The 24076-nt window shown below is 38.7% G+C and overlaps 2 protein-coding genes across 2 annotated transcripts; one reads left to right on the top strand and one right to left on the bottom strand.

Moving 5' to 3' along the window:
• Positions 1-8825: 8825 nt before the first annotated feature.
• On the top strand, positions 8826-11877 carry LOC143617819 (calcium-dependent protein kinase 26-like). Its single transcript, XM_077090256.1, has 9 exons — positions 8826-8988; positions 9112-9914; positions 10032-10175; positions 10248-10400; positions 10497-10612; positions 10847-11014; positions 11101-11325; positions 11402-11552; positions 11654-11877. The coding sequence occupies exons 2-8, from the start codon at positions 9143-9145 to the stop codon at positions 11525-11527; spliced, it is 1704 nt and encodes a 567-aa protein (XP_076946371.1). The 5' UTR covers positions 8826-8988; positions 9112-9142; the 3' UTR covers positions 11528-11552; positions 11654-11877.
• A 10-nt stretch (positions 11878-11887) lies between these two features.
• Positions 11888-14445, bottom strand: LOC143617818 (uncharacterized). The gene is made up of 4 exons (XM_077090255.1): positions 14229-14445; positions 12757-13403; positions 12180-12380; positions 11888-12073 (listed from the first exon to the last, which is right to left on the bottom strand). The coding sequence occupies exons 1-4, from the start codon at positions 14443-14445 to the stop codon at positions 12041-12043; spliced, it is 1098 nt and encodes a 365-aa protein (XP_076946370.1). The 3' UTR covers positions 11888-12040.
• Between the last annotated feature and the right edge of the window lie 9631 nt (positions 14446-24076).

The raw sequence follows: 24076 nt of genomic DNA, 5'->3' as shown, positions 1-24076 counted from the left end.
CATGTAAAAAGGATGTGATGTGTGTGGTTGTGAATATATGGTCCAAACAAATAAATCAACCGGAGTTTGTTAAGAAAGCGTCTCTTAACGAGCGGAGGGTTCCACAGATAAGGGGCAGTGCCCACAAAACGAGGAATGGCGACGGTGTGTAGGGTGGGTGTTAATGGTGATGATGTGAAATAGTCGTGAGCACATTACAAAAAGCTTCATTGATGATTCGGAAACTTAGTATGATTCTTTTTAAGACTAACTCAAGGATAGTGACTTGGGGCAATAATATCACGTCAATTCCACATCACCTAATTGATGATTCAAATATTTAGGATGATTGTTTTTAAGACTAGACTCAGGATAGTGACTTGGGGCCAATAATATCCTTGCATATTGTGTATGTTAGCCGAATAATATATATCCTAGCACATTGTGTGTCTTATAGCCAAATCGTGTCATTTGAGTTGAGTGGAAAGCTTTTTTTTTTTAAGACCAACAAAAATTTATATATATAAACAAAGGGACTAACCAAAAGTCAGCCTCGAACAACAGAATACACATACACCACCAAGTATACATGGACACACTGCCTAATCAACCAACTTTACATTTCCTTCGACATCCCAGTGACTTTGACCCTACTCGATTGACTCGTGTTCCTTACTTTGACCCTACTCGATTGACTCGTGACCCAAAGGAACGTGATATCTTCCACGATACTCATAGTAGTAGTCGGCTTCTAGTCAAACACGAACTCATTCCTTGCTCTCCACAAACACGAAAAGGTTGTGAGAACGATCACATGAACTGTATTTGCCTTCATTCTTGAAGTATTAGCTAGTATGTAGAGTGTGTGTGACATGTTAACCAACTATGTGTGATATGACTACAAAGGTTGTCTTGTAATTCAGCCAATAGAATTGTGTTCTAATATAACACTATTTGTAGCGAAAAAACTAGCAGGTGCATTTTAGGTACTTGTCTTTACATATAAATAATTTATTACGTTTATCGATATCGTTGTTAGATATATAATTCTAAGTTAATTTTTATATTGGGTAGGTTATAGAGTAGTCGAGCCAAATTGATGCATAAAAGTTAATTCTAAGATTTTATAATCAAGTAGTCAACTTGTTTGAAAAAATATATATAAAACTATGAACGAACATTCAAATGCAACTTAAATATTTTGTAGAATAAGTATAATTGGAAAATAAAAAATTAATTCTTAAAAGGAGGTTCTATCACTGAAATTAGAGTAAAGTGTCAAAATCGTCTTTGTGGTTTGATTAATTATGTGGCTTTTGTTCAAAAGTTCTTGTGCAACTGAACCATCGAGGTTTCATACTTCTTGCCTATTGCGTTCAAATATTTAACTCCATTTAATTGTAACGTTAACTCAGTGGTATTTTAGTCTTTATACATATTAGTTTTTTTTATTGTTTGTTTTAGTTTAAAACTAAAAAGAATAAAATAATAGCAAAAGAAAAGGCAATTGGTGAAAAATCTTGGAGCTAAAATAATAAGTGGGCTATGGCCTATGTGGGCTAAGTTATATACAAAAGAAAAGGCAATTGGTGAAAAAGCTTGGAAGACAATTAATTGGATACGGATCGAAAGTGGAAAACCCTTTGGAATCACCTCCGGGTGTAAGATTTATGTACGAGCCTATTATTTGATCTGGTTTTGTTCATTACATGGGATTAAGTTTTTTATGTGATCTTTTGAGCACTTTAAACTTGTGATTTCAATAAACAGTTTGATTCGTCTTTCATGACCATATATTGACTTTGCATATTTTAATTGGATTGGTGATTTTGTGATAGAATCTTTTAAGTCCACTTTATTAATTATCACTTAAAATTGAATCAGGGATAGAAGTCCCGTTAAGGATGTTCCAACGAATAAAACTAGGTTATTAGTTAGTTAAAGAACTTGCAGCCCAGGGTTGTTACCTTATTCTTAATATTGTTTAAAATTAAAGTTATTTGCTTTCTTAATTGTTTTTATAATTGACTCTTTTAAAAAAACTGTTTGGCATCATTGTCCGCCATAGTTTAATTAAACATTAGTCATAAAATAACATTTATATCGATTCCCTACGGAATCGACACCTTACTTGTCCTTGCAAGTAAGGGTTTTTAAAAACCTAATTTTATAAATATTATTGATTGACCTTTCGACGTCAACCAAAAACCTAAAGAGAGTCGCCACCAATCCTTATGGTGTTCTTAATATATAAAGTATCCTTCTTGAACAAAACTACAAAAAATGTAAATAGGAATCTGTTAATATATCTCACATGCATGCATGTAAAAACTAATATATCGGTATCTTTAATTTTGAGGTGTTCGAAATAAACTATTAGAATGATGAAAGTTCTATATTATCCGAATGTAAGGCTACCCGTAGTGGGCGATGGATTGGGACGATTTTTGGGCGATAGGGGCTACAACACCGCCCCCGGGCGAAATGTGGGGCGATAAGGGGTGGCGGGCGTCAATTATTTGTCGGGCGAAATGTGTTTGTGTTTAGTGTGTGTATATATATATAGGATTGAGTTCTTTTGAGAACCACTTTGAGTTTTAAGAACTCGAAATAACTCAACGTAACAATTTTTTTTCCGAATTTTTTTTACACATGTGTAATACGTAAGTGTAAGTGATGTACAAAAAATTACGGCATTTTTTACACACCGAATCGACTTTTTACACATGTGTAACTAACGTTTAAACTTATGTAATTATCAAAAATACTTATTCTCTCTTCTGCTTCATTTTTTAATTACATTTAATCTCAGCCACATGTTTCATATCATTTAATTAAAGATGTGGTCCAAAATTGAGTTCTTAAAGTTCTTAAAACTCATCATGGTTCTCAAAATAACCCTCTCATATATATATATATGATTGATTTCTTTTGAGAACCGCTTTGAGTTTTAAGAACTCGAAAAAACTCAACGTAACAAAAAAAATTTTGAATTTTTTTTTACAAATGTGTAATACGTAAGTGTAAGTAATGTATAAAAATTACAGTATTTTTTTACACACATAATCGACTTATTACACATGTGTAACCAACATTTAAACTTATGTAATCATAGAAAATACTTATTCTCTCTCCTGATTTATTTTTTAATTACATTTAATCACAGCCACATATTTCATTTCATTTAATTAAATGTGTGATTCATATTGAGTTCTCAAAGTTCTAACAACTCAAGAGGTTCTCAAATTATCCATTCCCTATATATATATATATATTAAATATTATATATATATATATATATATATATATATATATTTGTGTGTAGTGTGTGTGTGTGTGTGTGTATGTATTAGCCTACAACACCACTACACCTCAAAAACAAATTCTTATCATTTACTGACTGGACGTCACATGTCACAATTCATCCAATTTATAACCCCTCCACTACACATAGGCACGTAACCTAAAAGACCAAGTAGAAGCCGAAATGGGTTTGCTTAATTAATTGAAGTAAGGGATAACTTTTGAAAATTAATAGACGTTTTACGGTTGATCACGTCACGTGTGAAACACTTTCCTTTCATGTACTTTTAGTTTTCTCCATTTTGCGAAGGTTTCCTTTGACCAATACAATACACAAGATGGTTTTGCTGATACTTTTCAAAACGTCACTATGGCTCAATATATTAAACTATCTTCGATCTTCTAGTATAACTATTCTACAAACTAACCTGTTCTATAAAACATTTAGATAAAAGTTAGATACGTTAATAACGTCAGATTTATCAAGCAACTAATTTAAAACCAGTTAATATTTTGACCGTTACTTCAAAAAAAATTATAAATGAAAGTTCAAAACTTGTATTTATATTATATAGCTTAGGTTTGTGTCAATTACAACTTCATAAATACACAGTTTAATAATAGAATTAAAACGAGACATGATTACTGATTAGGTGAGTTGTGTTATGTGGGGCCTCCCATGTGTGAAACCGAACACAGTCAATTCCAGCTATATTTTAGTTTACCGCGGCCCCATTGGTCAACTTGCACCAATCATCATTTATATTCCAACCTTCTATTCTTTCACCCAATTTTTGTAACAATGTTTATTAGGCTGAGGGGTGTGGGGCTTCAGTGGGGGCGTGAGAGCCCCTTCGCTCGCGCCCCCAGGCGCGAGCACCACACCACCGAAGCGCGAGAGGGGCGTGAGCGCAAAAAACAAGGCGGGCGCAAGGTGTGTCGCGGGAGAAAGGTGGCTTGGGGTGCGTGACATAGCCGTTGGAGTGTACACAAATGAGCCGTTTGCTCTTTAATTTAATAAAAAAAAAATTATTCTTCCTAATAAAAAAAATGAAACGGAAAACCACTCCGTGGTCATCGGATGAGAAGGAAGCCTTGTGTCGGGCTTGGATAGTCATTTCTGAGGATCGGCGTTGCGGTAATTGTTTTAACGTTTTTAAAAATGATTTTTAATAAAAAAGTTAACTGGAAATCTAATTTAATTATTCATTTTGCAGCCGACTACCAAAAGAGCAAGGTCTTTTGGACAAAGGTTAGGGAGACGTTCTATTCGCTCGTTGGGAGTACAGAGCGGAACGCCGATATGATTTCGGGTCGGTGGTCCGAAATCAGAAAATTTGTCGGCTTGTTTACTAATCTTTTCAACAGGAACGCCGGTCGTATGAGACCAAGTGGCAGTGATGATTTGGCGGTTTACAATTTCACTGTCGAAGAGTGGAAGCAGGAGTGTCTGCGGAGGTATGGGACGGTGAAGACGTGGGACGATGTAAAGTTGTGGGAGAGGTTGAAAAGGTGTTCCAAGTGGGTTGAGCTGGTGGCGCCGGACCATGATGCGGAAGTAGGGCCGAAACGGACTAAAACTAGTTCGTCTGGAGCGTACAGCACTTCTGCCGCGTCGGATTGCCGCGTTGGATTCGACCTAAACATTGCGGGGGAGGAAACGTCTTCACCGCCGAGGAGGCGGCCATTGGGACGGGACGCCAAGGGGAAAAAACCGGCTGAGGGGGGAGCCGTAAACATCGTCGATCTTGTTGAATCCCTCAATAAATTCAACAAAACCATGGAGGTGGTCTCTAATGACAAAAAGGAAAAAAGTCGAATGAGAGATTTGGACTTCCTTACAAGAGACTTCAGTAACCTAAATCCGGTCGATCAAATGCTGATGGAAAAGCAAAAGGAACGTATCCGAAAGAGGTTGATCGAAGAAGACCAAGCCGAAGAATAAGAATAATGTTTTTTTAGTACTTTAATTTTTATTTTATTTTTAGATATTAATGTTTTTTTTTAATGTGTGTTTTTTTTAATAATTTATGAGTTTTTTTAATAATACGTTTTTTGAATATATTTATAAAAAAATAAAAAAAAAATCCGCTGGAGCCCCTGCTCGCGCCCCTCCACACCAGGGCCAGGGGCTCCAGCGGGGGCTCCAACACCCATCTTATCCAGTTTCTCTCTCTGCCACACGTTACAATATTATTGGCTGGAGCCCCCACTCGCGCCCCCCGTTAGAGCCCCCACACCCCTCAGCCTTATTGTTTTCACTTTTCATTTAGAAAAGAGACATGCCAATTATCATGATCTCAACTAACTGAGATAAAAAAATAGGAGGTTTAGGTTGGATCAGAGGATTTATCTATGATGAATATTCTCTTAAATGTGGAATCTTAAATGTGAAATGAAGATAATCGGGTGAGTTAGTGATCTATCAGTGATCAAAATTGACATTTTCAAAAAAAAAACAAATAATTTAATAAGAAAATATTATGGTTTTTTTAGTATAACAAAATGAAAAAATCGGATGATGTTGATTAAAACAAAATATACCAAGACAACATATGTATCCATTTATGACACAAGTAATAGCATTTTTTAATAATAATATAAATTCTTTCATTATATAGAAACATAGATATTACATCAACATAGTAGGTAGGCGGGCAACAAGCTGCGTCGCCACCCCTTTCTGAATTGCAAACCATAACCTGCTAAAGACATACCTCTGCCCCTTTGGAGTCGACACATTGTTATGCACAACCCGTTGGACCCTGGTTAGGAAACGGATAACTTCCGGTGCCAAGGAGCCAAAAGTATCAAACGCTAGAGGGACAAAAACATGTTGGTTCTCTTCGCAGGCTTTAGCATGTTTCTCCACCTTCTTCGTTTCAGCCCTTTTCATTGCTTGCCCAGCTACAAACACATTATCCCTCAAACCAGCTAATAAAACTTGAAATACTTTTTCGGGTTATGCTTCGGAAAAACGAATAAAATTTTAGGGAAGCAACTAAACTAAATAGATACAAGTCTAGTACTCAGTAAGCAAAGTTTATGGACTAACCTCATTTATATAGCTAACCGCGGGACTTATTTATATACATTTACTTTGTGATATAAATATGGATTAAATCAGTTTTATTGTAATATCTCATTCAAGTGACTAAAGAGAAAAATAAGATTATAAGAAACAAAAATGATATGCATTGCTCGCTAACACCTTACAAGTCGTTTCCGAGGTGGTTTCTTTTGTATAAAGTGAAATCACCTACATAGGCCCAGAGGTAGGTAGTTGGCAATGGGGTCAAGAATTAAGACATCATATATTCTGGCTGGTTGTTTATAGCCTTGACATCGCATCCTTGAAACAAGAACACCACATGATGTTCATAATATTTGTTACGGTGGTTCGTGTCATAAAATACTTGGTGCTTCATTGTTATTGCACGTATTCGATGAGTAACCGTCCACAAACACCTATAAATTCAAATAATTTAAACATGTATCCGTGGATTTTTATAAATATGTTAGTGACTATAACTTGCATAATGTCATTTTGAATTATCAGCGTTTTATGGTAAATACTATTGTGCTTTTAAACTTATTTTCTTGTAAAAAAATTTATCTTTTGATGCATAAACTATTAAAAAAAGTATCTTTTGGTGTATTCTTATGTATATCCATGTATTTGACTACATCAAACCATAGATAAATGATGTAGGTTACTTAAATAATGAAGATAATACACATTATAACTTAAAAAACTTTATTCAATTGAAAAATAAGGTTTTCAGTGAAGTACAAACAATATAACATATAGATATTCGTTCGGTTTGCTATAAAAAGAGAAAGGAAGTTCAAATTTCTCAATGTCAGTCCCTCCACTGACTTTGTTCAATGAATCTATATTATGAGGGAGAAAAAAAGAAAAAATATATATAATAATGTTGGCTATAACATTATTGTTTGCTCTTTATACCCCTCATAGATCATTCTTATGCAAGTGCTTCCTTTGACTGGCAATACCCTTAAGTTTATAGTATGTTGACCTTTTCCAATCCATGTAAACCTTAAAAGTTGTACATTGACCCCTTAAAAATCATTTTATTTTAAAACACCCCCTTCAAAAGAAATCTGTTAACCCAAAGATGAGTACATACAAAAACATCATGGTGAATGAAAGTGATTTATATGGGGATATTAAATAACAAGTACATATCAAACGATATCATGGTGAATGAAAGTGATTTATATGGGGATATTAAATAACAAGTACATATCAAACGATGACTAAAGCAAGTAGCAACAAAACAAGTAGACCCATCAATATTTATTTTCATATGATTTAAATTAATTTTCTTCAAACAACGTACGTTAAGTTTCAACCAATCAACTTCTTATCGGTTAAGTCATAGTACCTATTTTTTTTAGTTTTATTCAAACCAATACAAATCTGTTGGATTCTAATATTCTATGATAAAATAAATAAGTTAAACTTAGTTAGTAAATCAAACTTAGTAAATGACACATATTTTAGGTGTTAAATACAATTTTAGCTATTAATTAACTCAAAATGGTGTATATATTTATATAAAACCTTATCCATAAATGAAAAAAGTTGATTAGTTTAATCTAGCACAAACCTTTTCTTTAAAAAGAGTTTCAGAATGCTTATATACCGAAAACATATGACTTACTAAAAAGAAAAATCTAGGGTTTAGTTGATTTAGAGAAACTTTAAAATATAAATATATGTAACAAAATATGTCTAACACGTAGACATGTTAGTTTTACAAAACTATTTAAGTACCTAAAGGGATTATGTTTCTATAGTTTAAATGTAACATGTGCATGTTTATGATACCAATAAGCAAGTTACAACCAATCCAAATTTGGTTAACATGGATCTCTAGATATTGCACAAATTCTAAACAACAATAAAAACATACATCATATTCACATGTAAACAAACTATGTATAAAATCATTACAAATTATGGTATATTTTTCCACTCATGAATATATTATATTTCACTATCATATTTTGCAATAGCATATAGAATTATAAAGCCTTGTTTAACATGTCAGTCATATAAAAAAGTGAATCAAAGAAGATATTCATATAGAATTATAAAGCCTTGTTTAATATTATGGATTCTTACATCACCACTACTTCTCAAAAATGAAATCACTCGTTTGCTGACGTGACATCACGTATCGAAAATCACCCTCATTCTATAGTCCTTCAGTACAGATAGCCTAAATCCATAATATTATGATTTGTGCAATACTTATTAAAGGAGTAATAATGAAGGTAGTAATATGCAAGATTGTTACTGTAGACAGAGAAAGTCAAGTCAGCTGGACATAGATGAGTAGCAACAGTCATGAGTGGAAAAATATACCATAATTTGTAATGATTTTATACATAGTTTGTTTACATGTGAATATGATGTATGTTTTTAATGTTGTTTAGAATTTGTGCAATATCTAGAGATCCATGTTGCTATTCATAAAAAAAAAAAAAAAACAGCAAGCTGGTCAGCACCTCCGCCTCCAAGTCACCAACCACACCACCTCACCTCACTCCTTCTCGGCACCAACGCACGTTGGTTCCTATTTCTCTTTCTCTTCGTCTATAATAAATTTTAAATACATACTGCTGCCAGTGCTCATCCACTAATACTAATCATCATCTCCTGTATTCCTCCTTCAGGTAATAATCATTCATTCACTAGATCTAATTCAATCACTTTACTTCGGGCTTTCCGATCTGATCTTTACATACCCTTTTAACCCAATTGATTAAAGTTTTGATTTTTATTAATCTTTCTTGCAGCAAATTTGATGAGAATAAGTTGATTGATTTTATGGGCAATACATGCCGTGGATCTTTTGGAATTAAAGACGCACAAGGCTTAACCTTAAACAAGCCTCAAGACCCATCACTCTCCACTCAAAACCCTAACTCTGCACTCTCCAACAACTCTCTAGACTACTCACCAACCACCCTCATCTCTCAGCAGCTCATAGCCCAAGAGTTTTCCAAAGATACCCACAACCCCAACCCCAAACCACCACCCGTTCCCAAAAAGGAAAACAGCATGAGCAGTCGCGGGTCCTCGAACCAGTCTTACTATGTTCTCGGTCACAGGACCGAGAACATTCGCGATGTGTACACGTTAGGACAAAAGCTGGGTCAGGGTCAGTTTGGGACTACTTATTTGTGTACCGAGATTGCGACCGGGGTTGATTACGCCTGCAAGTCGATCTCCAAGCGGAAGCTGATCTCGAAGGAGGATTTGGAGGATGTTAGACGGGAGATTCAGATAATGCATCATTTGGCGGGGCATAAGAATATTGTGACGATTAAGGGTGCTTATGAAGATCCGTTGTATGTGCATATTGTGATGGAGCTTTGCAATGGCGGCGAGTTGTTTGATCGGATTATCCAGAGGGGGCATTATAGTGAACGGAAGGCGGCTGAGCTGACCAAGATTATTGTTGGTGTTGTGGAGGCGTGTCATTCGCTTGGGGTCATGCATAGAGACTTGAAGCCTGAGAATTTCTTGTTGGTTAATAGGGATGATGATTTTTCGCTCAAGGCGATTGATTTTGGACTCTCGGTTTTCTTCAAGCCTGGTAAGTTTTACAGATGTGGTGGGAAGCCCGTATTTCTTCAAGGCGATTAGTTTATAATAATTGTGATCTTGTTTTTAGTTAATGCGGTACTGATTACCGAATTGAATGTTGTTTCAGGTCAAACTTTTACAGATGTGGTGGGAAGCCCGTATTATGTTGCACCAGAGGTGCTTTTGAAGCATTATGGTCCAGAAGCTGATGTGTGGACCGCAGGGGTGATCCTTTACATATTACTCAGTGGTGTGCCCCCGTTTTGGGCTGGTATGTGCTCAACTTATTCTTTATGTTATCGAGAATGCATGATTGTATTAAAGTTTGTTTTTTGTATTGTAGAAACACAGCAGGGGATATTTGATGCGGTTTTGAAGGGATACATTGACTTTGAGTCGGACCCATGGCCTCTTATATCTGACAGTGCGAAGGATCTTATTACAAAGATGTTATGCTCTCGACCTTCGGACCGACTCACTGCTCATGAAGTTCTCTGTATGTTGTGCATCTGTTTTATATTATTAGAGTTGCATATGTTAGCTTCATGGTTATTTAGTTGAAGATTATTTATGGGTTATTTTGGCTGTACAGGTCATCCTTGGATTTGTGAAAATGGTGTTGCTCCTGATAGAGCACTGGATCCAGCTGTTCTTTCTCGTTTGAAGCAGTTCTCTGCGATGAATAAGTTAAAGAAAATGGCTTTGCGGGTATGATGTTCATATTCTTGTTGAAAAAAGATTTGATTCTTACATAAGAAATGGGACAAAAAGTTTATTACATGTGTGAAAAGCACAAAACAGTTTATTCTTGTTGCAAAAAGATTTGGTTTTCACATAAGAAACAGGACAAACAGTTAATTACACGACTGATAAGCATAAACTGAACGTTATATTTAATTTATGCAAAGTAAGCTTGAATCTTTTCTTGTTATTTGGGTCCAGGTTATAGCCGAAAGCCTGTCTGAAGAGGAGATTGCTGGTTTGAGAGAGATGTTTAAAGCAATGGATACTGATAACAGTGGTGCAATAACATTTGATGAGCTAAAAGCCGGTTTAAGAAAATTCGGTTCCACATTAAAAGATACAGAGATACGCGACCTTATGGATGCAGTAAGATTCTTTTTTATTCTATGCGTTATGTTTGGATTTTAGACTTAAGTAGGTGCTGATGTGTCAATTGTCTCATGGGTATTCAGGCTGATGTGGACAACAGCGGAACAATTGATTATGGAGAATTTGTAGCTGCTACAATTCATCTGAACAAACTGGAAAGAGAAGAACACCTTGTGGCTGCATTTCAGTATTTTGACAAGGATGGAAGTGGTTATATAACTGTTGATGAGCTCCAGCAAGCTTGTGCGGATCATAATATGACTGATTTTCTGGTCGAGGATATCATCAAAGAAGTTGACCAAGATAATGTAACGCCATATTTTTTTTTTATATTTGGATTTTAATATCTAAATATTAACGGGTTTATGTTATGTTGTGATTCAGGATGGAAGAATTGATTATGGAGAATTTGTGGCCATGATGACTAAAGGGAATGCTGGTGTTGGAAGAAGAACAATGCGCAACAGTGTGAATATAAGCATGAGAGATGCACCAGGGGCACACTCGTAATTTCCTTTCCGCATTCCGCCTACAGGTACATCTGACATGCTTTGTAATAGTTCTATCTTGCTTCTTGAAACCGAAATGTACTTCAAGAGCACAACTTTTGACATTGTGAGTCGTCACATACTGCAGATTGTACAGCAGGATGAGAATAGGAGGTGTGGCAATTAATTGGATGGGTCGTGGGTGTTTAACGTTTGAGAGTATGCTTTTGTTTTAAGTTGTATTGCTTTGAAAGATGTAAGAACTTAACGAGTGCACAGTTTCTTGTTGTCATTGTTGTTTAAATTCTTGTAAGTTGTACCCTTGGGACAACTCTTCTTGTTTAATTTAAATAGCAGCTTGAATCAGTTAAACTTTATGCGTGCTAATTTTTATATCCAACAGTATCATTTTATTTATTTTATACACTTACTCTGAGATAATTATACAAATTATCAAATTACAACTTTGTTTCAGTTCTTGTATATAATCAAACCTAACAACTTTGTTTGAAAACAACCAACACGGTTCTTGTCCTCAAGCTGTAGTTTCAGAAGAAGCTATGATCTCCTGCAAGAGAACCCCAAACAATCAAAAACCGATTATTATGACTTATAGTTGAAATAATTGTTTCGAAAACACGCAGCCAGGCACTGATTTGCAGCGAGTTACTTACTTTTAACTCTGCGTTTATTGAAAATACACACTTTGACGTGATTGCGCGCCCAGGTTCTAAAAGCCATCCAACTTCACAAGTAGTTTCTTCTCCATCTATCTGTACTGTTGAACTCCACAAGTTCTTTGGCAGCAATACCAAACTCTCTGCATCTCTTGCAGACTTCTCTATACTATCAATTGCCACAAGTTCTTGAAGAATCTGCCATGATTATGAAAACCAAGTTCATGATATCATTAAAGATACAATTTTTTGTATAAATATCATCAAAGATGTTATTCTGTTGTATAAATATCATTAAATATGTGATTTTGTTGCATATAATCACTAAAGATGTGATTTGGTTGTATACTTGTATATAATCATTAAAGATGCAATTTTGTTGCATAAATATCATTGAAGATGTGAGCTGTATAGATATCATTATTGATGTGAGTTTGTATAAATATCACTAAACATGAAATATCATTAAAGATGCATTTTGTTGTACAAATATCTTTTAACTATTAATATCATTAAAGTTGTGTTTTGTTGTATAAATATCATTAAAGATGTGATTTTGTTGCGCAAAACTTACATTAGGAGAATCTTGAAATCTGGCTATGGAACTTGACCGTTGCCACACACCTGAAACGTCTGATCTGTTAAGAACTTGCGTTGTAGCAAACACAGAGTCACGAATTGCACATCCGCCTAGCTGGTCCCCATTTCTAAACGGGCCATACCATTGCTCAACAAACACTTTAATGCTCTTTAACACTAACTTCTGGTTTCCTTCAACACCCACAATATGGATAATCCTTACGCGTGATTCTTTATCACGAGGATCAATCAAACAATGCTCCAATTCCAATACTTTGGAGGATGTTGACTTCTGTGTTGACCAAACCGCAGTGTAGCTTCCAGTAGATTGATATGCAAATGAGGAAACCATGTTATCTGGACCTCCTATTATCCTCTCATCCACACTATGTCGCGTGGCTGCATCAGCTTCACAACCAACAGTAGGGAGCAATTTAATCAGTTTGTACATGGCGGAATTGGTGTCAGGTTGAGCTAGAGTCGGGCACTGAGTCTGCCAATCAAACACTTGAACCTCCCAATCTCGGTATGCATCAGGTACAACGTTTTCTGGAAGCTCGGTCGGTTTTCCATCAATGGTGAAATCAGTTCCAAAACCATCCCACTCGCCAGAAACTTTACCAGCAAATTCTGACCAGCACCCTGTTCATAAACAAGAAACTGTTCCATTAGGGTCATGCTATTGGTACACCACCCTAAAAAATATCCACCAGTTTGTTTGTCACATCATACGGGTTGTATGATATCATATAGGCTGTATGATGCCAAATCAGCACTGGAGTGCAAAGCCAATCACATCATTCAGGTCGTATGATGAGACAAAATTTGTCATACTGGCATATGACTTTGTCGGTGGTCATATTAGTAATTTTTAATCAGTCAAAAAACGGCCATTTTCTCTCTCGTCATGTATGACATGTCTAGATAGTATGTCAGTGGTGTTTGTTTAGAGTGCGCGCTTAGTTGACATCAATATGGTTGGCTTTCAACGCCAGCGAACACTAAATTCAACCCCAAAACAAATTAACAATCATTCAATTGTCAAGAGATAACTAATAACCATGTTAATATTATACTAAATGCTGCTAACGCAATTATTATTATAATTTTTGGAATGGCGATTTTCTTGTTTGTTAGGCCACCGCACTATCCAATATGGAGAGCCCCTTTGATCACTCTAGCCAGACTACGTTGTCTAAACCGCTGGCTTCAGAGCCATACCGCCTGTCTACCACTTGACAGTCATTGTGCTGCCACAAGAGCAAAACTCTATGACGTTAACATCCGGTGGGACTAATACACAGGTGGGGTCAGAATTCGAACTGACAACCTCACTTAACTCAAATCCTTCATTGCCCATATTCATCTAAAGTGTCACAGGTGGGGATAGGTCGAGACCACAACACTGCTGACGCAATTAGCATGAACGATTTGAATTTATTAACAATAATAATAAAAGTGAGTTACCGGAAGAAGTGCCGGTGGTGGTGGTGGGTTGAAGGGTAGGGTTGTTGAGGGCGGTGGTGGGAGTGGCGGCGGATGCAGACATGGTGGAGGCACGGCGTGAATGGATGGCGGGAAGCTTAATGTTGTTGGAATATTGGGAACAGGGTGTATGAGTTAGGCGATGGTTGTGGTTGTGGTTGATGATTGCAGCAAGTCTGCCGCCAATAACGCCCGCCATGACCGGAGGAGTTTACTTTACTTACTTTTAGGTGGTGATTGAATTGAATTTGTCAAAAATAATAAAATAATAAAAATAATGTGCGGTTGGAAAGTATAATGATGAGGCTTTGCTTTCCGATGCTCGATGCATGTGGATCTGGTTTCTAGTTACTTTTGGAGATTGGTTGGTTAGTTAGTTACATACTTACATCTCAAATTTATGTCTATTTTTTATGTGTTAAAAATGTAGTATATATGATGTTTTAATTTGAAAATATTTTAAAATGTTTTTGGAAAAAGGTAACTAAACGAAGGTTAGTGGTTTAGAATCATAGATGATGATGATGATGATGATGATGATGATTATTCATTTGATATTCGGACATGATAAAAAATACCCCACATGAAAACTATAATACATAAGCATGAAACTATATGTTAGCTAGAAACATGTAAGACTTTTCCATTCGAAAACTAACATAACAATATTAGTTGGTTAAGTGAATACAAAATAAATATTCTATCTGTTCAAATAAAACAAGTTGAAAACCACAACTAACCTCTGGTTTTACATTTTCTAAATCAAACAAACAATCAAGACTTTGTTCGTGTTTGTCAGCTAAGTTTTTATTAGACAAACGAACGGTTCATGAAAACTATATCGAACAAAAATTCGTGTCCATTTTTGTTCATTAGCGAATCGAGCTTGTTAACATGTTCGCAACCTGTTTAGATTTTTAACAATGTTTTCAGACCCGGCCCGGACGTCGACCCGGACGCATTACCGGGTCAAAGGTCGGACCGACCCGGGAGGGCAAACCGGTGTTTGACCCGGATGATGGCGTAAATAATTTATATATATAATAATAATAATCATTGCCGTTTAAAATAATATTGATAATAATAATCAACTTCATGTGAAGTTACACTTTGGAAAAGCAAAAATAATAAAACTATTAAACTAATAACTACTTAACAGATGGTGCCAAAACTCTTACTCTTGCATGACTTTCCTTTTGAAGTTCCATACCTGTTTTAAATAACTTTAGTACCAAAAGTCCACAACTACAACATCCAGACGACTTGGCTAGTTGGCATTTGATGATTCATTAAGCACTCAAGCCGGTATCTACCCGGGTTCGATTCCTGTTTGGTTCAAAATTTTTGATCGGACCGGCCGGTCCGGTCCTGGTTTCAAAACACTGATTTTTAAGGAATCTTTTCCGACTAACCAAAACTTCATTTGATGGAAGTAGTCTAAAGTCATACTTACATGCATATGATGTTTCACTCCTACCTGCCAGAACCCGATATTATATTTTTAATTGATATTATGATTTTCTTTCGTGTTTTGTTTTGTTTTGTTTCAAGTATGTTATGAATTGATGTGTGTCTGTGTGTGTGTTTTTCAAACATGTTATAGATTATGTATTAATAAAGACTTTTATGCTCGTCTTTAAACTTTTTTGTTTCATTACACATGTCTATTTATTGTGTCTTTAAACAAATCTCTTAACAGACATTGACATGTTAACCAGTTACTAAACAGGTTCATGTTCGTGTTTAGTACAACAGGTAATCGTGCCGTGTTTGACATATTTTGACAGTCCTAAGACTATCTCCAACTGCCTTTAGGATATAAATCTTGGAGGCCCTTAGCATTGGTGGGTATTGCTCTTAGGAAAAGTGCTCTTACACAAGGGCATGTGCCCTTATGAAAAGGTGGGCCCAAAGTAAAAAAACGGCAATGGTTATTCACATACCATTTTTAAAATTCATACACTATTTTAACACGCATTTTATCTTTTATGTACACATTCTCTAAAGAATCAAAGGGTATATGAATAATACATCCCAAAAAAAAATTATGTAAATATTGTGTGTAATGGTTAGGTGTTGAGATGAAAATTAAAGATAGTAAGGATATTTGTAGAGTTGTAGATGAAATTGAAGTTTTAATAATTTGTAAGACTATCTCCAACGCATAAAATAAACAATGCCTTTTGTAACATCCCCAAAATTTCGATCCAAATTTGACAACTTAGGAAATTTGAGGGATCAAAAATAATCTCAAAGATAAATAATGAGAAAATATTAAATAAGGAAATATAAGAAAAATAAGGAAATAAATATATTTCCTAAGTTAAGTATTTCCATAAAAAAGAAATAAGGAAACTTCATCCAACATGGAATGATGTAAGAAAGTGGAAGGCTTACACTTGGGTATAAATAAAAGAAATGGAATCCATCCCACATTGGAAGTGGTAAAGAAATGGAAGCTCTTTATAAGAGATATAATTTCCATGGTTATATTCTTTTATGAATATCATGCACCAAGTGGTCCTAACGGAGGGTGCGTAGCACCCGACGCGCACGGGCTCGGGCGAGGACAAGGACAAGGACAAGGACGATGGCGATGGCGATGGCGATGGCGAAGGCGAAGGGCGTTGGGCGCAATGTGGCGCACTTTGCACTTACTAAACTGAAAAATATTATCCAAGGACCCATCGCGCTACGCGATGAGTCCAAGAGGACGGCCATCGCGTACCGCGATAGGCCGTGATGAGTCATCAACACGTGTCGCACTCCGGCGACACGTGGCAGCACACCAGGACACGTGGCAGAATGTGTCAGGCCACGTGGCGACAAGCGTCAGAATAGTACCCGTCGCGATACGCGATGGAGTCAGGAAAGGAGCCCATCGCGTACCGCGATGGGACACAAAATCGGCTATAAATAGGGAGGCCATGGCACCTTCATTTCACACACCCACAGCTACTCTCTCTCTACCTCGTTTGCGTGCCGAACATCGTTTTGCGTGCCACCGACCCGACAATTATCACATCGTAATCTGTACCAAATACCCGGTGTTTTCCTCGAAGTGCGTGCCACTCAAGAAACCCGACATTCCTTCTCGAAGTACGTGCACGATCCGGAGACACCCGAACGTTGCCTCGATATACGTGCCAAGAAGAGTTAATCAAGAGCGTCTCGATAAACGAGCATAGAGTAGAAGTGTTGCCGGTGTAAACTTAGGAATATATAACTCCAAATACTCGTGCGAGGTAAGGGGTTCTGCCTAAGTTATTATTATATTATTATAAATGGCTTAGACTATAGTCGAAGTTATAGCCAAACTTTGATTATGATTAAGAATAAAATAACTTTTGTTAAGCAAAGGTTATAAGTTAAAATAGTATTTCTTTATGTTTAAGAAATATAATATTTAAGAAAGTAATGTTTCTTCTTGAAGAAGAAACTCAGTATAAACGTTTCTTCCTGAAGAAGAAACGTAGCATATCATTGGTAAATAAACAAAGGGACTAAAGGTCCAAATGTTTTGAATAAACAAATGCTTTTGTCAAGGTTAAAGTGTCACACCCGGCCCTGAGCGGCGGAAACAGCCGGGCGCGCGCGCGAGTGGGGATTGATAATTAAGCACGGGCCATTGCAAACATTTATAGTAAGATTTTCATTGCGCATAAAAATGTTTAATACAAATACATTACATTGTTTAAAAATTACATAAAAACATCCAAGTATAAAACTGTTGAAGATTTCCACGCCCTATCCCCTTGCGCGGCGGGAACAACTACGCGCATCGAAGGGATAGAACTAAAATCTTCCAAAAAGCTAATTTTAGATGTTCAGCGTGAGGTGCTCTAAGTGTGACTCCATGCGCTACCTAGTTATCTCCTGAAAGACACGTAAAAACATTTGAATCAGTATAAACTGAGTGAGTTCACAAGTTTTTGTAACTATATAAATCGCATTGCATCATAGTCTTGATAAAATCATATTGAAATACATTTCTGATTTCATGTCTAAACATATACTTGATAATCCATATGAAAACATAGATCTGACACATATTTCTGATAAAATTCGTTCCGCGGGCTACGCGCGATCATTACCGGAAGTGTGCTCGTCCATGCAAAGTGGCGCTGCCACTACGAGCTAAAAATATAATGCCGTCCCGCGGTTTTCGCGTGGACATTTCTGAAAAACCGTGCTCGTCTATGCAAAGAGGCGCTGCCCCTACGAGCTAATCAATAATTCCGTCCCGCGGGTTACGCGCGGACGTTGTGCCGGAAAACAAGGCGCTCGTCCATGCAAAGAGGCGCGACCCCTACGAGCGGGCTCAAACCCATAGTACTGCCCCATGACCATACTAGGCACTCGTCCATGCAAAGAGGTGCGACCCCTACGAGCGGGTGGATCAAACCAGCAGTCCCTACCCTTAGAGTTCCAATGGTAAAGTGATCACTTACTCGAGTTCTAGCGCACATACATCGAAAACCTTAGATAACCGTTCGCATTGCTCATCATGAAATATAATTTAAACACATAATCGCTTGCATAGCTTGTAAGTATACCATGATAAAACATTATTTAAGTACGTGTCCCTCGCCCCGAAAACAGTTTAAAAACAGTGAAAACAGTGAAAATAGGGGCTGTGAGACTCACCTGTGGTTCTTGTTAAGGGATTAATCGAGATTCGGGTTTTCTTGGTGTTGGCCTCGGAATCGAAGGTCTAGAATACGATTAAATAACAAGAAGTATATATATTAAGATCAAGAAATAGGAGAATATAAGGGTTGGAAAGTAGATCTCAAGGTTATATTCTCGGCTTACCTAGTAACAGGATCGGAAATGAAAACAACGGATGCTTGGGAGAGGATTAGTGCAAGTTTGCAGTTCTTTGAAGTGTGTTTTGGGTGATAATTTAGGTTACATATTTATAGGCAAACTCAAGGGAACACAATCCCTTGCTTTAGGGGATTGTAATCTTTTCATATCTAGGGGTAATGATGATAAAGTATGGAAATTATTATTATTTATTTAAAAGTGGAGTAGTGGATAAAAGATTTTGATTTTGATTTGGTCAGGACATGCAGGTCTGGGGTTGGTGAGAATAGGGTGGCTGACAGTTGACTTTTCGTGTTACAATGTGCTTTTTCAGGTACTTTTGTCAGTGTACAGTAAAAAGTGGAAAATCTCTGAAACACGCTACTGTTTCCTTTTGGGCGGGAGTAATCTCCTTACGTCTGGAGAATAGACTAAGTGTTCTGTGCGTATCACTTTGTGCGCATAGCTTTCTGCGTGAAGGACATTTCTTTGCTGCGGGTAGGTGCGTAACCTTCTCGCAGTTAGGGACATTGAGTTTCATTTGTAGATTCTCCAGGTGGTCTTGGTAATTCAACATAGTGATCAGTTATGTTGAAGTCAATTCCATCTTGGAGCTTCAGACAAACTAGCTCTCAATGTTCCCGCCATGCGGGGAGGTTAGTTCCCTTCCGCACGCGCATAAACGATTTAGGATGCACCCGCCTTAGCATCATGCGGGATGGTCAACCCATTAGACAACATAACGTTAAGGTACATGAAAACATAAAGCCAAAACATTCGCGCATGGCGCATATAACATATGCCCACGCTGGTTCTTAACATGGCGCGCTCGCGTAGGGCGCACATAATATGCCCGCGCTGACTAACATGGCGCGCTCGCGCAGGGCGCACATAACAAATGCACGCGCTGACTAACATGGCGCGCTCGCGCAGGGCGCACATAACAAATGCACGCGCTGACTAACATGGCGCGCTCGCGCAGGGCGCACATAACAAATGCACGCGCTGATTAACATGGCGCGCTCGCGCAGGGCGCACATAACAAATGCACGCGCTGATTAACATGGCGCGCTCGCGCAGGGCGCACATAACAAATGCACGCGCTGATTAACATGGCGCGCTCGCGCAGGGCGCACATAACAAATGCACGCGCTGATTCTAATATGGCGCGCTCGCGCAGGGCGCACAAAACATAATTACCTAATATTTAGGTTGATTACTTGGTTTAAGGGATTGGGAATTTACCGGGTGTCACATTCTCTCCCTGTTAAGCGAATTTCGTCCCGAAATTTAGGAGACGTTGCTGGCAGAAGCCATGCTCTGAAAGAGGTGTGGGTATTTCATGCGCATCTGGTCTTCTCTTTCCCAAGTGAATTCAGGCCCACGCCTCGAGTTCCATTGAACCTTTACTAACTTGATTCTGCTTCTGCGTAACTTTTGTTCTTTCCAATCGGTTACTGCTATAGGTTCTTCTACGAAGTTCAGCTGTTTGTCGATGTGAACCTCTTCCAACGGTAAAATCAACGTTCATCAGATAAGCACTTTTTGAGGTTGGACACATGAAACGTATCATGAACTCCACTGAGTTCGGCGGGTAAACGGAGTTATAAGCAACCGGACCGATCCTTTCCAGGATCTCAAATGGTCCGATGAAGCGCGGATTCAACTTTCCTCGCTTGCCGAAACGGGGGACTCCTTTCCATGGAGAGACTTTCAAAAGTACTTTATCCCCTACTTGAAATTCCAATGGTTTCCTTCGCACATCTGCGTAGCTCTTCTGTCTATCGCGCGCTGTCTTAAGGCGATCCCTTATCTGAAAATCTTGTCTGTTGTTTCTTGGATCAATTCTGGACCAGTCATTTGCTTGTCACCCACTTCAGCCCAGCACAGTGGGGATCTACACTTGCGCCCATACAAAGCTTCGAACGGCGCAGCCTTGATGCTTGTGTGATAACTGTTGTTGTAAGAAAATTCAACCAATGGGAGATGAGTATCCCAGCTACCACCGAAATCGATTGCGCACGCGCGCAGCATATCTTCCAATGTCTGGATTGTTCGCTCGCTTTGTCCATCTGTTTGGGGATGATATGCCGTACTCATGTCAAGACGAGTACCTAAAGCCCCTTGTAACGATCTCCAAAATCTTGAGGTGAACCGACTATCTCTATCAGAAATGATGGACACTGGGACTCCATGTTTTGAAACTACTTCTCGAATATACAATCGGGCTAACTTTTCCATCTTATCGGTTTCCTTGATCGGTAGGAAGTGCGCTGACTTAGTTAGCCGATCTACAATAACCCAGATCGTGTCATAACCCCCAGGTGTCCTTGGCAGTTTGGTGATGAAGTCCATAGAGATTTGTTCCCACTTCCACATGGGAATTTCTGGCTGCTGAAGCAACCCTGATGGTTTCTGGTATTCAGCCTTCACCTTCGAACACGTCAGGCATTTACTGACATACGTCGCGATGGCGCCTTTAAGATTGGGCCACCAATACAGCACTTTAACATCTTGGTACATCTTGTCTGCGCCAGGATGTACGGAATACCGCGTCTTGTGAGCTTCGTTTAGTACTTGCTCGCGCAATCCTCCCTTGAGAGGGACCCATATGCGGTTAGCGAAATATAGATTGCCGTTCTCTTTTAGTTCCAAACTCTTAATCATACCCCCAAGGCATTCGTTTTTAACAAACTCTGGTTTCAAGGCTTCTTGCTGAGCGTCTCGGATGCGGGTAGAGAGATCTGTGTGAATGGTCAACCTTAGAGCCTTGACTCGTAGCGTTTTTATTCGCTCCTTCCTACTTAGCGCGTCTGCTACCACATTCGCCTTTCCAGGGTGGTACTTAATTTCACAATCATAATCATTCAACAACTCCACCCATCTTCGTTGCCTCATGTTTAAATCCTTTTGATCAAATATATGTTGAAGGCTCTTGTGATCCGTAAAGATTATACACTTTGTACCATAGAGGTAATGGCGCCAAATCTTTAGCGCGAAGACAACCGCTCCAAGTTCCAGATCATGCGTTGTGTAGTTCTTTTCATTGGTCTTGAGTTGGCGCGAGGCATACGCTATGACTTTGTCTCGCTGCATAAGGACACATCCAAGTCCCTGATGTGAAGCGTCGCAGTAAACAACGATGTCATCCGTCCCCTCGGGCAAAGACAAAATTGGCGCACTACATAACTTCTGTTTCAACATTTGAAACGCTGCTATCCTGACTTTCGCCCCAAACAAACTTCTTGTCTTTCTGAGTTAGCGCGGTCAGAGGTAGGGCTATCTTGGAGAAGTTCTCAATGAAGCGTCGATAGTAGCCAGCTAGTCCTAGGAATTGCCTCACCTCAGTTGGGGTTTTTGGCGCTTCCCAGTTTTCGATGGCCTTGACTTTGGAAGGATCAACGTGTATTCCTTTCTTGTTTACAACGTGACCGAGAAAGTGAACTTCTCTAAGCCAAAACTCGCACTGGAAAACTTCGCATACAACTTTTCTTTCCTCAACAATTCCAAAATCAATCTCAGGTGTTGCTCATGCTCGGCCTTGGTCCGAGAGTAAATCAGAATATCATCTATAAACACAATCACAAACTTGTCCAAGTATGGTTTGCACACGCGGTTCATCAGATCCATGAATACAGCCGGCGCATTAGTTAGCCCGAAAGGCATCACTAAGAACTCATAATGGCCGTATCTAGTTTGGAAGGCTGTTTTCGGCACATCTTCCTCATGGACCCTAAGTTGGTGGTATCCTGACCGTAGATCTATCTTTGAATAATAACTGGATCCCTGCAACTGGTCAAATAAGTCGTCAATCCTCGGTAAGGGGTACCGATTTTTGACTGTCAGCTTGTTCAGTTCCCTGTAGTCAATACACATCCGGAAGGAACCATCCTTCTTCTTAACAAACAGCACTGGAGCTCCCCAAGGTGAAAAGCTTGGGCGTATGAAACCCTTATCCAATAGTTCCTGTAACTGATTGGATAGCTCTTGCATCTCAGATGGAGCTAGTCGATAAGGCGCTCGAGCTACTGGCGCAGCTCCTGGGACTAAATCAATACGAAATTCGACTTGTCGCGGCGGCGGTAATCCGGGCAAATCTTCAGGAAAAACTTCTGGAAATTCGCGCACTACTGGTAAGTCTTCAATTCTTCGCTCATCTCCTTTCTTCTCTACTACATGCGCCAGGAAGGCGTAGCACCCTTTCCTTAGGCACTTACGCGCCTTTAGGCACGAAATCAGTTCGTCGCAACTCCCCTTCTTTCCCCTTGAATTACCAAGGTTTCTCCGTTCAACAGTGGGATCCGAACCTGCTTCTCATGGCAAATAACTTCCGCGCGGTTCTCGACTAACCAATCCATACCTACCACAATGTCAAAACTTCCCAAGTCTATTGGCAACAAATTAATATTGAACCCGTGACCTCCCATGACTATTACACATTGTTCAGTTCTTTCGTTCGCGCATAACTGCCTACCATTGGCTAGTTCTATAGTATAAGGCGTGTCTAGCCTACTGGTTGCTAGGCCTAGGGAGTCTTTAAACTCAGCGGATATAAAACTTAGGTCAGCGCCAGTATCAAATAAGACAGATGCAAAATGTTCGTTAAGCAAAAACGTACCGGTTACCACATTCGGCTCTTCTTTAGCTTCGCCTGCGCCGATCACAAAAGCTCTCCCCGCGAGCTTGGTTTCCCTTTTGCGGGCAATCCCGACTAAAATGCCCTGGCTTCCCGCATGCGTAGCAGTTGTTGCTTGCTCCAGCTTCTCTGACACGGCAATTCATCGTCTTGTGCCCTGGTCTGCCACATTTGGCGCATTCGATTCTTGCGCATTCACCCTCGTGGTGATACTTGCATTTGTTGCACCATGGGCGAGGCCCGTTGTATCCTTTCCTTGATGGCTCCGCGGCTTGGATCGCGTAAGCCCTTACGCTCTCCTGCTTCTTGAACGGTGGCTGCTTGGAGTCGGACCCTCGGTGGTGAGGGTTCCATTTCCTCTTGGAGTCAGAGGTTCGCTGCTCGC

The sequence above is a fragment of the Bidens hawaiensis genome, unplaced genomic scaffold, assembly GCF_021521415.1.
Source record: "Bidens hawaiensis isolate Kalapana, Puna unplaced genomic scaffold, B.hawaiensis_p1.1 tig00059052_1, whole genome shotgun sequence".
In the NCBI taxonomy this organism is placed as follows: domain Eukaryota; kingdom Viridiplantae; phylum Streptophyta; class Magnoliopsida; order Asterales; family Asteraceae; genus Bidens; species Bidens hawaiensis.
Note: the sequence above shows the minus strand (reverse complement) of the source record. Positions and strands in the feature narration are given on the sequence as shown.

Coding starts and splice junctions, on each gene's coding strand:
- LOC143617818 (XM_077090255.1), bottom strand. CDS start 14,445: ATGGCGGGCGTTATTGGCGGCAGACTTGCTGCAATCATCAACCACAAC. Junction 13,404..14,228: donor CACCACCGGCACTTCTTCCG/GTAACTCACTTT, acceptor GTTTATGAACAG/GGTGCTGGTCAGAATTTGCT. Junction 12,381..12,756: donor GATTTCAAGATTCTCCTAAT/GTAAGTTTTGCG, acceptor TAATCATGGCAG/ATTCTTCAAGAACTTGTGGC.
- LOC143617819 (XM_077090256.1), top strand. CDS start 9,143: ATGGGCAATACATGCCGTGGATCTTTTGGAATTAAAGACGCACAAGGC. Junction 9,915..10,031: donor CTCGGTTTTCTTCAAGCCTG/GTAAGTTTTACA, acceptor ATGTTGTTTCAG/GTCAAACTTTTACAGATGTG. Junction 10,176..10,247: donor TGTGCCCCCGTTTTGGGCTG/GTATGTGCTCAA, acceptor TTTGTATTGTAG/AAACACAGCAGGGGATATTT.